The sequence below is a fragment of the Pseudocercospora fijiensis genome, assembly GCF_000340215.1.
Source record: "Pseudocercospora fijiensis CIRAD86 unplaced genomic scaffold MYCFIscaffold_6, whole genome shotgun sequence".
Taxonomy (NCBI): Eukaryota; Fungi; Ascomycota; class Dothideomycetes; order Mycosphaerellales; family Mycosphaerellaceae; genus Pseudocercospora; species Pseudocercospora fijiensis.
In genome coordinates, this window is record NW_006921537.1 from 3,985,646 (window position 1) to 3,997,880 (window position 12,235).

The 12,235-nt window shown below is 44.4% G+C and overlaps 1 protein-coding gene across 1 annotated transcript; it reads right to left on the reverse strand.

Annotated features, from left to right (window-relative positions):
• Positions 1-11,530: 11,530 nt before the first annotated feature.
• MYCFIDRAFT_176722 (uncharacterized protein) lies at positions 11,531-12,158 on the reverse strand (the record flags this gene model as incomplete). Its single annotated transcript, XM_007930438.1, has 4 exons — positions 11,531-11,755; positions 11,791-11,854; positions 11,887-11,991; positions 12,058-12,158. 4 exons carry the CDS (start codon positions 12,156-12,158, stop codon positions 11,531-11,533), a joined length of 495 nt encoding a protein of 164 aa, XP_007928629.1.
• Positions 12,159-12,235: the final 77 nt, after the last annotated feature.

Sequence of the window (12,235 nt, forward strand, 5' to 3'; positions counted from 1 at the left end):
CGGCAAGCTTACTATTATAGTGTCGCTTAAGAAGCTCTTGTCGGATCGAATGTTTAGCGGGGACATAGTATCTACCCTTGAACTTTAAATAACCTTTATTATCGATCGACTAATTGTTACTCTTACTAGTTCGAGTCTTTCGCCTACTTACAAGCTTATCGATACGTTTAGTAGCAAAGGCGTCCCTCTACTAAGCACGTAATAGCTTATCTATTATTGGCTAGTAACCGGCCCTATACACCTAGGCTGAGTTTTGAGCCTATATAAGAGGCCTCCTTCTATATTGTAGATAGAGCACTAACCTCGTATAGTACATTGTTTATGTTACACTTCTATAATGCCTATATTGCAGGGCTCTAGTTATTAGCCTAAACGACAGTCTCGTCATCCTATCTTACTAAACATAGCTGCCTATATTGCTATAGGTTATGTTACCCTCGGTAGCCTATACTATTACTACAAGTAGTAGTAGTAGTGTTAGTTTCCGTCCTTTATTAGAGCCGAAGGTAGGGCTATCTCTTTATATCTAACAGGTTCGGATATGTTAAAGGTGGTCTCTAGGCACGAATAGCTATAACTAAAGCGAGGGCACGATAAGAGCCTACGATACGGACGATACCGAAGTATCTTAAGGGGCTATTACGACAAGCAGAGAAACCTCTTAACGAGGGCATCGCTTTGACCCCGAAAAGCTATAAACCCTTAGGACTGTTATAGCTTAGGGCCTAGTCTATAGCTATAGCTAGCTTCTAAGGACTCGGCTCCGGGTCGAAGACCTATTTAGTACCGCTTGCTCGAGATAAGCCCCGCCTAAGGAGGAGATAGACTAATTACCTATCGGCCTTGCTTAGTTTGCTAAGACTATTAATTAATAGCAAATACGGATTGTAGGTCGGATAGCCGGGGAGTCCCCTATTAATCGGGTAGGGCGTTCCTAGATTCGCAGCCTCGCTTAGATAGTACTTAGCCTTCTACTAGAAAAAAAGAAGGCTACCGCCCCCCCGCCTAGCTAAAGGAGATACGAGCTAGTTTCTAGGATCTAGGTGTAAATAGAGATTGTAGTCTCTCCCTCCGAGCGGCTTTTGTCCAAAATCTACTAAACTTAGCTCCTAGAGGTAGTTAGGCGACCCCTAGGAGGCCAAACCCTAATGCTACCCCGGGGGTAATACTAGGAGAAATAGCCTAATACACTACTCTCTCGCATAGCAATATCACAACAAACTAAACAGACTAAAGTTACTAAAAACACATTTATATAGCATTCCATTTCAACTTTATATAGTATTCTATTTTAACTATTTCAACTATTTTACAATAATCGAATAAGCTCTAGCTCTAGCGAAAACGGACATCGAGAATTAGCGGAATCCTCTAAATCCGAAAACGCCCCTAATCCTATTAACGAAGAAATTAGGCGGCGACTAGTTAATATAAGTAAGCCTCCTACGCCCTCTACGCTAGAGGCGCTCTACACTATCCTTATAAAAATAATAGAGAAGCAAACTAAGCTTCTCCGTTAAAACAAGCGTCGCCCGCTAGAGCTAGGGAGCAGGGCAAATCCCCTATTCGAAGGGTAGAACGCTATAGTATATATTAAGCGCTTTAAGGAAGGCTTAGTTAATTACGAGCTCGATAGAGAATCCGACTAGTACAAGATTCGGTCCTTTACGAGGACTACCTCCTCTAAGCTTTACCGAACCCTTAAAACCCTAGTTAGCTACCTAGAAAAGGACGATAAGTCTGATACTAACTAGGAGACCTTCAAGATAGCCTTTATAAGGGAGTATCGGGAGCGCGATAGCCGTCGCATTAAAGGTAGTCGTGCGTAGCTCGAGTCCCTCTGCTTAGTAAGGCGCACTAAGGATAACGACCTAAAGGGGTATATCCGCGAGTTTGTCGAGTTAGCGGATAGTATCGAATAGAGTAACCTCGAAAACTCTTAGAGAATAAGGCTACTCCTCTAGGGGTTGCCGTAGCCTATAGCTTAGCGTATCTTCCGTCGCTATAAGCTTAGCGAGGCCGATCCTAAGAGCTTTAGGAAGTACAAAGAGGTCCTAGTGTGTATTAAGGCCGACATTAATAGCGCAGCCGATACGAGGAAGTTTATCTACGGCGAAGACCGGAATAACCTAGCGCAGGTTAGGAAAGAAGCCTTAGTAAGCAAGGGACCTAAGTTCCTTCCTAAATCGCAAAGTGGTCCTAAGACCGTAACTCCTACTATTACTAAGCACTCTTAAGATATCGCGGACTTAGCTAAATCCCTAGTCTAGCTAAACCTGAATGCGAAAGCATTACAGCGAGTTAGGGAGGTTATTAATACTACTATACTAGGCGATATACTACTAGTCTACTAGGTTTTAGATCCTAACTACCCTAAAGCCCCTTTAGTAGATGTCTACGCTATACGGAAGATCTATTCTAACTTAGATAGCAAGTGCTAGATATATAGCGGGTTCAAACATGTCTAATCGTCCTACTCTATCTAGAAAGAGCTTCTTAAAAGGAAGCTTATTATGCAAGTAAATAGCCGATTCTACTATATAGATACTAGCGACAAGATTGATTTCAAATAGGATCGGAGAGCCCCGAAGCTACCTTAGCTAAAGACCCTTCTAGAAAAGAAGTATAGCGGCAAGATCGAGTTTAAGGACACTAGGAACAGTACCCTCGCCGCTATTGCTAAACGAGAAACTTAGAAGGTTAGGGCAAAACAGGTTGAGGAGCGGAGCAGTAATAGTACTACTAAGCCTATTAAGGTTAACTTTGTTTCTTAGGATCCGGACGTAGTTACTAATGTTTACGCGGTTACTAAGAACAGTATAGATGTCTACGCTGCTATACGGTCTTAGACCTAGTCCTAAAGCAAGGGCAAGAGCCCTTAGAACCCTACTCGCCCTAGTACGGCAGCCCCTACTAGGGTACTAAAGAATAAGGCGGCCGACAAAGCTAAGTAATAGCGAGAGTCAACCGCTAAAACTAAGACTCTCTAGACAGCTATAGACCGTACTGCCCGATCTAGCACCGCACCTAGCACCGTACCTAGTACCCTACCTATAGAGAGCCTAGTCGTCCTAGAGACTCTAGAGGTCGATATAGAGGATGTTGCTACCGATATTAGCGGTACCCTAGGCCTAGCTAACCTACCGGCCTACAAGCGAAAGTTATCCGATCTAAAGAGCTTTCGCTTTAATAGGTATATAAAGAAGTATAGTACTAGCTTAGCTAACTCCTTAGACACAAAGGCAAACGCTCTCTTCTAGGCTTTATAGTTTCTAGACCTTAAGTCTAACGTGTCTATAGGTAAGCTGCTAGCATACGGTTTGCCTACTAACCTGTTCTAGAGCCGAATCCCTAACGATGCTACCTTTATAAAAGACCTCGCTACCCTCCGACGAAAACAGGGACGAGAAGACTATATCGACGTCTCTTCCCTATAGTTCCTTCCTGAATTTTCAGGTGCCTAAGAGTTAGTAGAAGGCGAATCGGTAACCTACGAGAACTAAGAGACTATCGATAATGCTAATAAAGAGGGAGTTAAGGAGATAGGCCGAGAGGATAGTAATAATCCCAACCCTACTCTAGTTTCAGTTTCTATTAAAGCTATCCGATTTACTAGCTAACAAATCGGTCGAGTAGGACCTCCTCGACCTAAAGAACTTTACTCTATCCCTAATAATGTAGACCTTTCCGCAGTTACCCGTTCCTTCGCCGTCGTCCCTACTATCTATATTTAGGTTACTATCGGGAGCTATAGTTAATAGATGCTAGCAATGCTTAATAATAGTTTAGAGTCACTTATTATAAGTAAGCGCTAGGCTAAACAGCTTAGACTACTAATAAACAGAGACATTTCCCTTAGTATATAGGGAGTAAATAGGGAGGTTACGCTAGTAGGTGCCTACTACAATATTATAGTAGACGCTTTCGGTATATGCTTTTCCTTTACCTTCTAGATTGCCGCCGACCTAAACACGCTAATTATTCTAGGTCGGCTATAGTCTCGTATAACTCGTAGTATCTAGCGCAACTGCGACGATAGCTCCTAGGAGGGAACTATCGCTAACTAGAAGGGCAACCGAGTCGTGTTTACTAGTTATATCGGCAATACTAGCTGCAAGTCCTACGAGGATATCCTTACTGCTTCTAGACGGTCTTCGGGAAACGCTACGGCGCGGTTGTAAGACCGGCAATCTGCGCTATAAGTTAGTATAGCTTAAATAGGTTATTTCTAGAAGTGCGCCGCTCCGTATATTAAGGCAAGTTTCTAGGTTCTGCACTAAGAAGACGGGTACTCGAAGCGACAGCGAGCATAATACAACGACTACCTATACCTGCTATACGAGTTAAGGTAATGATGCTATCTTATACGTCGTCGCCGGAGGCATTACTACCGGACGCGAGTCTACCCGAACTAACTAATTAGAGCGCGAGTCTAATACTACCCCGGGGGTATTATTACGAATCTAACGTTTTCGCCGGCGTTATAAATTAGGACTACTAGTTGCACACCTATCGACTTAAGGAGACTTCTAAGGAAGTTTACGCGCTGTTTTGTTGCGCCAATCTCTAGGCCTAACGACAAAGAGAGAGAGCTCGGGTTCGACAATCGATTAGTATCTATATCCTATATAAGAGGGTAGCCGACAAGATTAAGCCCGTAAAGGGCAGCGTGTATATTACCGATAGGTCCAATCCTAGCGGAAATCCTAACTAGCGATAAAAGTGCCTTAATTAGGAGGCGACACTACTACCTAGGGATAGTCCGTACGATTAGAAATACATTACTAAAAAGTTTTCTACTATCCCTAGGGGGTTAAGGCTAATAGAAGAGAGGCTTGCGAAAATCAAACCTAGTATCGAGCTTTTAGATCGTAAACTAGAGTTACTATACGAGCTTCTCTACAATCGCGAGGCTATATTAGTATATAACTTCACTTACCTAGGCAGAATCAATCCGGAGGTTGCCCCTCTATAGAGGATCCGAACAATCGAACATAAGCCTTAAGCCTACCTAGGTTTTAAGCTAAACCTAAGCCTGCGAGGTATAGTCGAGGATATAATACGGCAACGCGTAAAGGCCGGCACACTTGAGCCTTCCTATACCTCGTATCGTAATCTATACTTCCTAGTTTAAAAGAAAACAGCTCCTAGGGAACTAAAGAAGTACCGTCTAATTAACGCTATACAAAAGTTCAACGCAGTTACGATTAGAGATGCTAACCTTCCTCCGGAGACTAATAGGTTCTCGGAAGCTTTTGCTAACTGTGTTGTAGCTTTACTAGTTAACGTTTTCTCGGGCTACGACTAAATTCCTCTCTACCCTAACAGTCGGGACCTTACTAGTTTCAAGACACCTCTTAGGCTATATAGACAAACTACCCTTCCCTAAGGGGCAACTAACTCCGTAGCCTAGTTCGTTCGTATTATAAACTAAGTCCTCGCGGCCTATATCTCCTATATAGCGATGCCTTTCCTCGACGATATCGGTATTAAGGGCCCTAAAACTAGGTACGACAATAAAGAGGTAGAGCCTAGTATCCGTAGGTTCTTTCTCGAATACATTTAGAACCTTAATAGTGTCCTCTGCGACCTAGAGCGAGCTAACCTAACGGTGTATAGGGAGAAGCTTTAGCTCCTATATAAACGAATAAACATTGTCGGGTTTGTGACTAATAAGAACGGCCGCTATCCTAATAATACACGGGTCCTAAAGATAGTGTCCTAGCCGGATCCTACCTATTAGAAGGATGTCCGAACCTGGCTTAGAGTAGTCTCCTACTTCCGCATCTAGGTCGAGAACTTTGTATTAGTATATAAGCCCTTATACGCCTTACTTAAGAAGGATACTGAATTCGAATAGACCTCCGTTTACTAAGCGGCTAAGGATACGGTAACTAAGGCGCTCGTTAGTGCACCTGCCCTAACATCTATTAACTACTTAGAGGGTGCGGGTTTGATAATTGTTACTATCGACTCGAGCGGGGAAGGCTATAGCGAGATACTAATACAGTATAACCGTAAGGAGCTATCCTTGCGTCATCCTATTAGGTACGACTCCGGACTATAGAAACCGATCGAGGCCCGATACGATGCTAGTAAGCGAGAATGCCTTAGAGTCTACAAGGCTCTAAAGAAGTTCCGACTATAGCTCTTTAGTATATTCTTTCGCTTAGAAATCGATGCTTAGACGCTAGTCTATTAACTTAACCGTATAGCCTCCGACCTACTAAACTCTACGATAGCTCGGTAGGTTGCCTAGATCTATTTGTTTGATTTCGATGTCTTCTACGTTCCTAGCAAGAAGTACACTAGACCGGATAGCCTTTCTAGAAGGCTCGCTATAGAAGAGGACATCGCCGAGATAATAGAAGAAGAGGATATCGATACGGTAATTAACCGCACCTTCTTCGCTGCCTTCTATATTAATGCTATACTAGCGATTACTAGGCCTGCTGCCGACGACTAACCTAGCGACTAACCTAGTAACTAGCCCGACGAGAGCCCTACTGCTAACGATAACGACTAGGCTAAAGCTAAGGCGGATAAACTAGAGAGGGATAATATCCTTAATAGGGTCTATTCCGACGACTCCTATTATATCGCCTACTTTCTAACCTATACGAAGAAAGTATCTAGTCTATTAAAGAGTTAGTACCGTCGGGTTATTCGCTATTCTCGACGATTCCTAGTTAAGAATCGAATCCTTTAGCGACAAGCGATAGTTAATGCGCCTCTCTAGCGTGTTATTAACGACCTAGCAGCCCGATAAGAGATCCTTCGTTCCGTTTACGATAAGCTCGGCTACCGGGCGGCGGAGGGCACCTTCGATGTCCTTCGTCGGCGCTACTAGTAGGATAGCGTATAGGCCGACGTCTCTCGCTACTGCAAGAGCTGTCCTAAGTGCAATTTTAGGAATAGCTACCGTCGGCTAGGCGAGCTGCGTATCCCCGCTGCCTAATCAGTTAGTAAGCGATAGTACGGTAATAGGGTTTATCTAAGCCGGAACAATAGCCTCTATATTATTCGGGAAGGTCTTTCTCGATAGCCTAAAGCCTATTATTTCTATAAGGGCTGCGGCGCTATTAATGCTCGTAATATAGCCACCTTCCTATTTAAAGATCTCTTTTGCCGCTAGGGAACGCCCTACGAGATTATCTTAGACAACGCTACGAACAATATAGCTAAAGAAGTTTAAGTACTACTTGTTTCGTATAGGGCGAAGAACGTTCGTATCTCCCCGTACTATCCCTAGTCGAATGCTATTATTAAGCGTAGCTATCGGTCTTTAATCGATGCCCTATCTAAGATAACTAATAGAGGAGACAGGTCCGTTCCTATCTCTATCCGCGTTCCGGCCCTTCTCTAGGCGGATCGAACTACTATTATCGACACGACTAGACTTACGCTAGTAGAGCTTATAATTAGGAGGGACGCCGTTCTTCCTATTAAGTTGTCCTATCGCACGCATAGCGTTTACGACTAGGGGTCTATTCGTACTAGAGTAGATCTCCTTACCCTACGCGCTAAGGCTCTTAAGGATATAACTACTACTTCTTAAGAGGGTCTTGCTCGATAACGGCGCCTCCGTAAAGAGGCTAAGTAGTATTTTGATAACTATAATGCTGTTAATTAGGAGCCTCTAAAGGTTAGCGATATAGTTCTCCTATACCGGTCCGAGTTAGAATATAGTTACTCCTATAAGCTAGCCTTTAAATAGAAAGGGCCTTATAGAGTGTAGGAGGTCCTTTACGATAGTTCTACGTACCGACTTTAGGAGCTTGATAGTGCTACCTTAAAGCACTCGCACCCCCGGGCTAACCTAAAAAAGATCGTCGAATTAAGAGAGCCTACCCGTCCTCCCCCGACCGAGGAGGAAGTTAATGCCTCTATAGACCCTCTACCGACCTTAGATGCCTATCGAGAGGAGGATCCTACCGCGATTATAGATCCTATTCTACCCGATAACTATACGCATCCCTAGATACATCTTAGTAAGCTATTAGGAATAACTTATAAACAAAGGGAGGGTTATATACGTATTAATTGCGCATAGAGCATTTCCGATGTTAATTCCGATAGTAAACTAGACTTCTAGCTATCTGACTCTAACTCCGAGGAGGAGCTCGACTAGTCTAGCGACGAAGACCGCCTAGAATTATAGCTAGATCCCGAGACTAAATAATTGCTTGTCTTTCCCTACCTCTACTACGTTATTTTCCTTGCCTTCTCCGCGCTATTAATACAGTGCCGCCCTATAGCTTCAGTCCTTACTACTTGTTCCTACGGATGTTAATGCTTATAGTTGCTACCCTCTTTTGCTTTTACTTTATCTATTGTGTTGCTCTTTTGCCTTCGAGATGTTGCTATAACTTTATTCCTTTACTCTTGTTTTTCCTTAGATAGAACTATACGAGGCGTGTTTTCCTAATAATATCCCGGGGGTAGTATTAGGAAGATAGCCGAACCTAACCCCTCTACCCTTCTAGGACCACTTCCCTCTAGATTCCTAGACTCTAGTAACCTTCCTTAAGTAACAACGACAATAAGATACTCTACTAGAGACTGTTCCTGCCCTAATTAGCACTAGTTACGTAGGACACTAAGAAAGGGAGGTTCCCTATCCCTCTCCCTTCCTAGCTCTTAGATAGACATAGTAACCTAGGCCTATAGCCTCTAAGAATAGGGACCTTAGGCTATTAAGCTTAGTGTTTAGAAGAAGGAAGAAGGTGAACGCACAGACTACCCTTACGTACTTACTAATGTGAAAGGTAATGCTGCATCTACAACGGTAGTACTATAGGCTAATATACCGACGAATTAGCTACGCTAGGCCTAGGCGACTTGCTTCTCGCTACCGAGCATCTCTAGAGAAAAGCTAATGCTACCCCGGGGGTGTTATTAGTCCCGCTAGCTTCACTACTATAGATTTCTACTAAGGACTCGAACTAACTAGTTACATTTCGAGTGCGCGAGAATCTACGATAGCTAAAGGTTAACAAAGGCGCGTAGTCGCTACTAGCAATTAGCTAGATCGATTGTCAAACTTTAGCTTGCCCTAATAATAAAGAAGTCTCGTATATAGCTTTACTTTTATATGCAGCCGTTATCCGTTTGCTTTACTAGCGCGGAATATACGGACTACGTTACCTTCGTACTATATTTAAAGCAAGCTCCCTAAGCTCCTTCTTCCACTCGGTTACTAACTAACTCGCTACCGCCTAAAACCCCCCTTCTATCTAAACCCTTCAATTATTATTGTTAAGTAACGAATACACTTTGCAAACTCGTTTCTAAACCGCCTCGGTCGACTATGTCTTCCGGCGCCCCGAATCCGCTAGGCGCTAGCAGTAGCAACGACCTACCTGCCCCTATTAACCTAAGCCTAGCCGCCCTAGTTCCGATCGAAGCCCTATCCGATAGCGCCTTAGCTGCTACAACTAGCCTCGAGCACTGCTTCTAGATCGTTACCGCCCTTAAAGACCCTTAAGAGAAGATCTAGAACGCTCGTACCCTACTACGCGTTATTAATAGGAACATTAAGAAGGCTGCTATCTTAGTTACGTACGGTATAAACAACTTGCGTTAGTCTATCGGTAAGCGTATCTTCAAGCGCGAGGTTCTTAACGATATAGATATTAAATAAGCCTTTCCTATCGTCTATAGCCTCGAGACTACCGGTACCTAGATTCGTTTGCGCTTTAAGACCCTCGACTAGGCCTTCGAATACTAGGGAGGACTAAGCAGTCTTCCTAAGAGCCTTATTAACTTCGCCTACGGTAGATAAGAGCGTGCTAAGCAGGTCTCTTCGTTCGTTAACAAGTACAAGGTCTGTCGTTAAGGCGCCGAGTATCTTTCCCGTACTATAATCTATCGTATATCTACCGCTAGTAAGAAGGTAGGCAAGCAGTTGCTTAACTTGTCCTTTACGCTTAACGACTTTACGATAGCCTACTAGAAGAAGTACTACGATACAATTGTCTAGGTCGATCTTAACGTATAGACAACTAAGGATCTACTAAAAGAGAAGGGCTGTCGCATTAATAGTGCAGGCTTTATTGTTAAAGGTTAAGAGGCTCCTATCGTTAATATCCTTAAATATAAGGCCCTTCGCCTAGAAACTAAGGCCGATACGGCTGCTAGTCTTGCGCTCGCTACGGAGATGCAGGCTAAGGATCGTCGCTCGACCCGTAACCGTAAGGTCCCTTAAGAAGTTTAAGACGAGCGCGCTAAGGCCGAAGCAGCGCGTAAGAAGGCATTACATGCTCGCTAGGCCCTCCGTAAGGCTACTAAGAAATACAGCGCTCCTTCTAGTACCGACTATAGTACTAACTATAGTACTAACTATAGTAACTCGGATATTAATATACTAGATGCACTACTAGAAGATGTCTCCTCCGAAGGCTCCTTTAGCGAGCGTAGAAATAGAGGCCTCTCGCCGATCCTATTAACTAAGAACATTTGCGGTTCTTATAAGGGCGACTCTATCGCGTACCTTATTACCGACATCGATATAGTTCCTAAAGCCGTAATAGGCGAAGCCCCTACCGCCCTCTCTATTTGTTAACAGCTCGACGACCTTAGTAAGCTAGGAGAAGAGCTGTTCTCTATATATACTAACTATGTCAAGAAGGCCGCTAAGGTCTATAGTCTCTATACTAGTACTAAGGCGAGTATCCTCGTCGGTCGCCTATTAAAGATTGGTCGCGAGGTTCCTAATTAAGACGCCTTCGCTACCCTTAAGGCTGATTAGGCCTATGCTAACTAGTTTCCTAGACGCCCTATTGCCGCCCCGATATCTCTAGGACTCTACGCGTTCAACCCTACTAGTACTGTTACTCGCGCCCTTACGCTAACAGATCGCTAGAGCAAGTTCGTTACCGGTATTCTTAGCTAAGGTACCTCCTTCGATCGCTTTCGCTAGACTAGTAATACTATCTTCCCTTAAGTCTTTAGTTAGTTACAAGAGCCTCGTAGAGCATATCTTCCTTTCCTTATCGACCTAATATAGGAAGAGTTTAAGATATACCTTTAGCATATGCGTAATATACCTAAGTCTAAGCAAGAAGGCCGCAATGCCCTTTAAACTTATAGTGTAAGCAACTAAATCGTCCGCTAGCACCCTACCCTATAGCTGTTAGCTGTCGCCCTTCGACCTAATTACGTATACGAGCTTATCTCCGTCCCTAAGCCTACTAAGTTCTTTAAGGTTAGCGGTACTTACGAAAACTGTCCTTCTAAGGAGTCTACTCGTCTCGGATAAGATATAGTTAAGCTCCACGCCGCCATGCTCGTAGAAGCGGGCATCCTCGGTGGCCAGGAACGCCTGCTTCAGCTTCTCCGGCACGTCCTTGAAGGCATACATTAGCCCGAGGTCTTTACGAACTAGGTTAAGAAGCTTAAGGCTCGTAGCCTAGTCCTACTAAGCAAGATCGGCAAGCTTACTAATAAGTACCTTACCGACGACGACCTCGACTATATATTCGGTAGTTAGCCTAATAGTAAGGGGCGTAAGGCGGAGTAGATCCTTTCCTCAAATTTGTCCCGAAACAGTACCTTGAGTGCCGGGGCCGAAGTCAAGGCATTGCGATGAGAAAACCAGTGCAATGAGCGCTGGCTGGCGCGAATGTCGCCGTCGCCGGTGAAGGGAACGCTCGATGTCTTCTGCTCTCGGCATACCGTCGTCGATACAAGACTTGCTTGAGCCGCCAGGTGGGTCGTCGAAGCACAGAAGCCCAGTTTGATACCTCGCCAATGGCTTACCCGACAACCAGATCCTTCGAAGGTCAAGACGGCACCGACAGGCTCGCCAAGTCTGGTTGCGAACAGATTGAGAGTCTGGTCCGGTCTTGGCTGTCTGCAAGTATCGTTCTCGAAGGATAACACAACTGGAGACAAGCCTTCAGTTCAAGGACTGCTGATAAGAACACGAGGGAGAGACCGTTCCTGATGAGATGAGGTCGAAGATGTTCACCAGACTCAAGCTTCCGGCGGCTCCTTCTTTCCCTCTGCTTACCGTAAGTACCTTACTGTACCTTACGTAAGATCCTCCGCGATCACGTGAGAGGGACCGGAGCATTCCAATCCCTTGCCCGAGGCTCGAGCTGAACAACCCGAAGGCTCTGGAGCAACTCCACCTTGCATGATGCCATAGTCTCCATTTCTACTGGGTTCGATACTGTGCACTGTGATGTACGAGTCGCCATTCGCATGTCATCAAGCAAAGGTCAAGTATAAT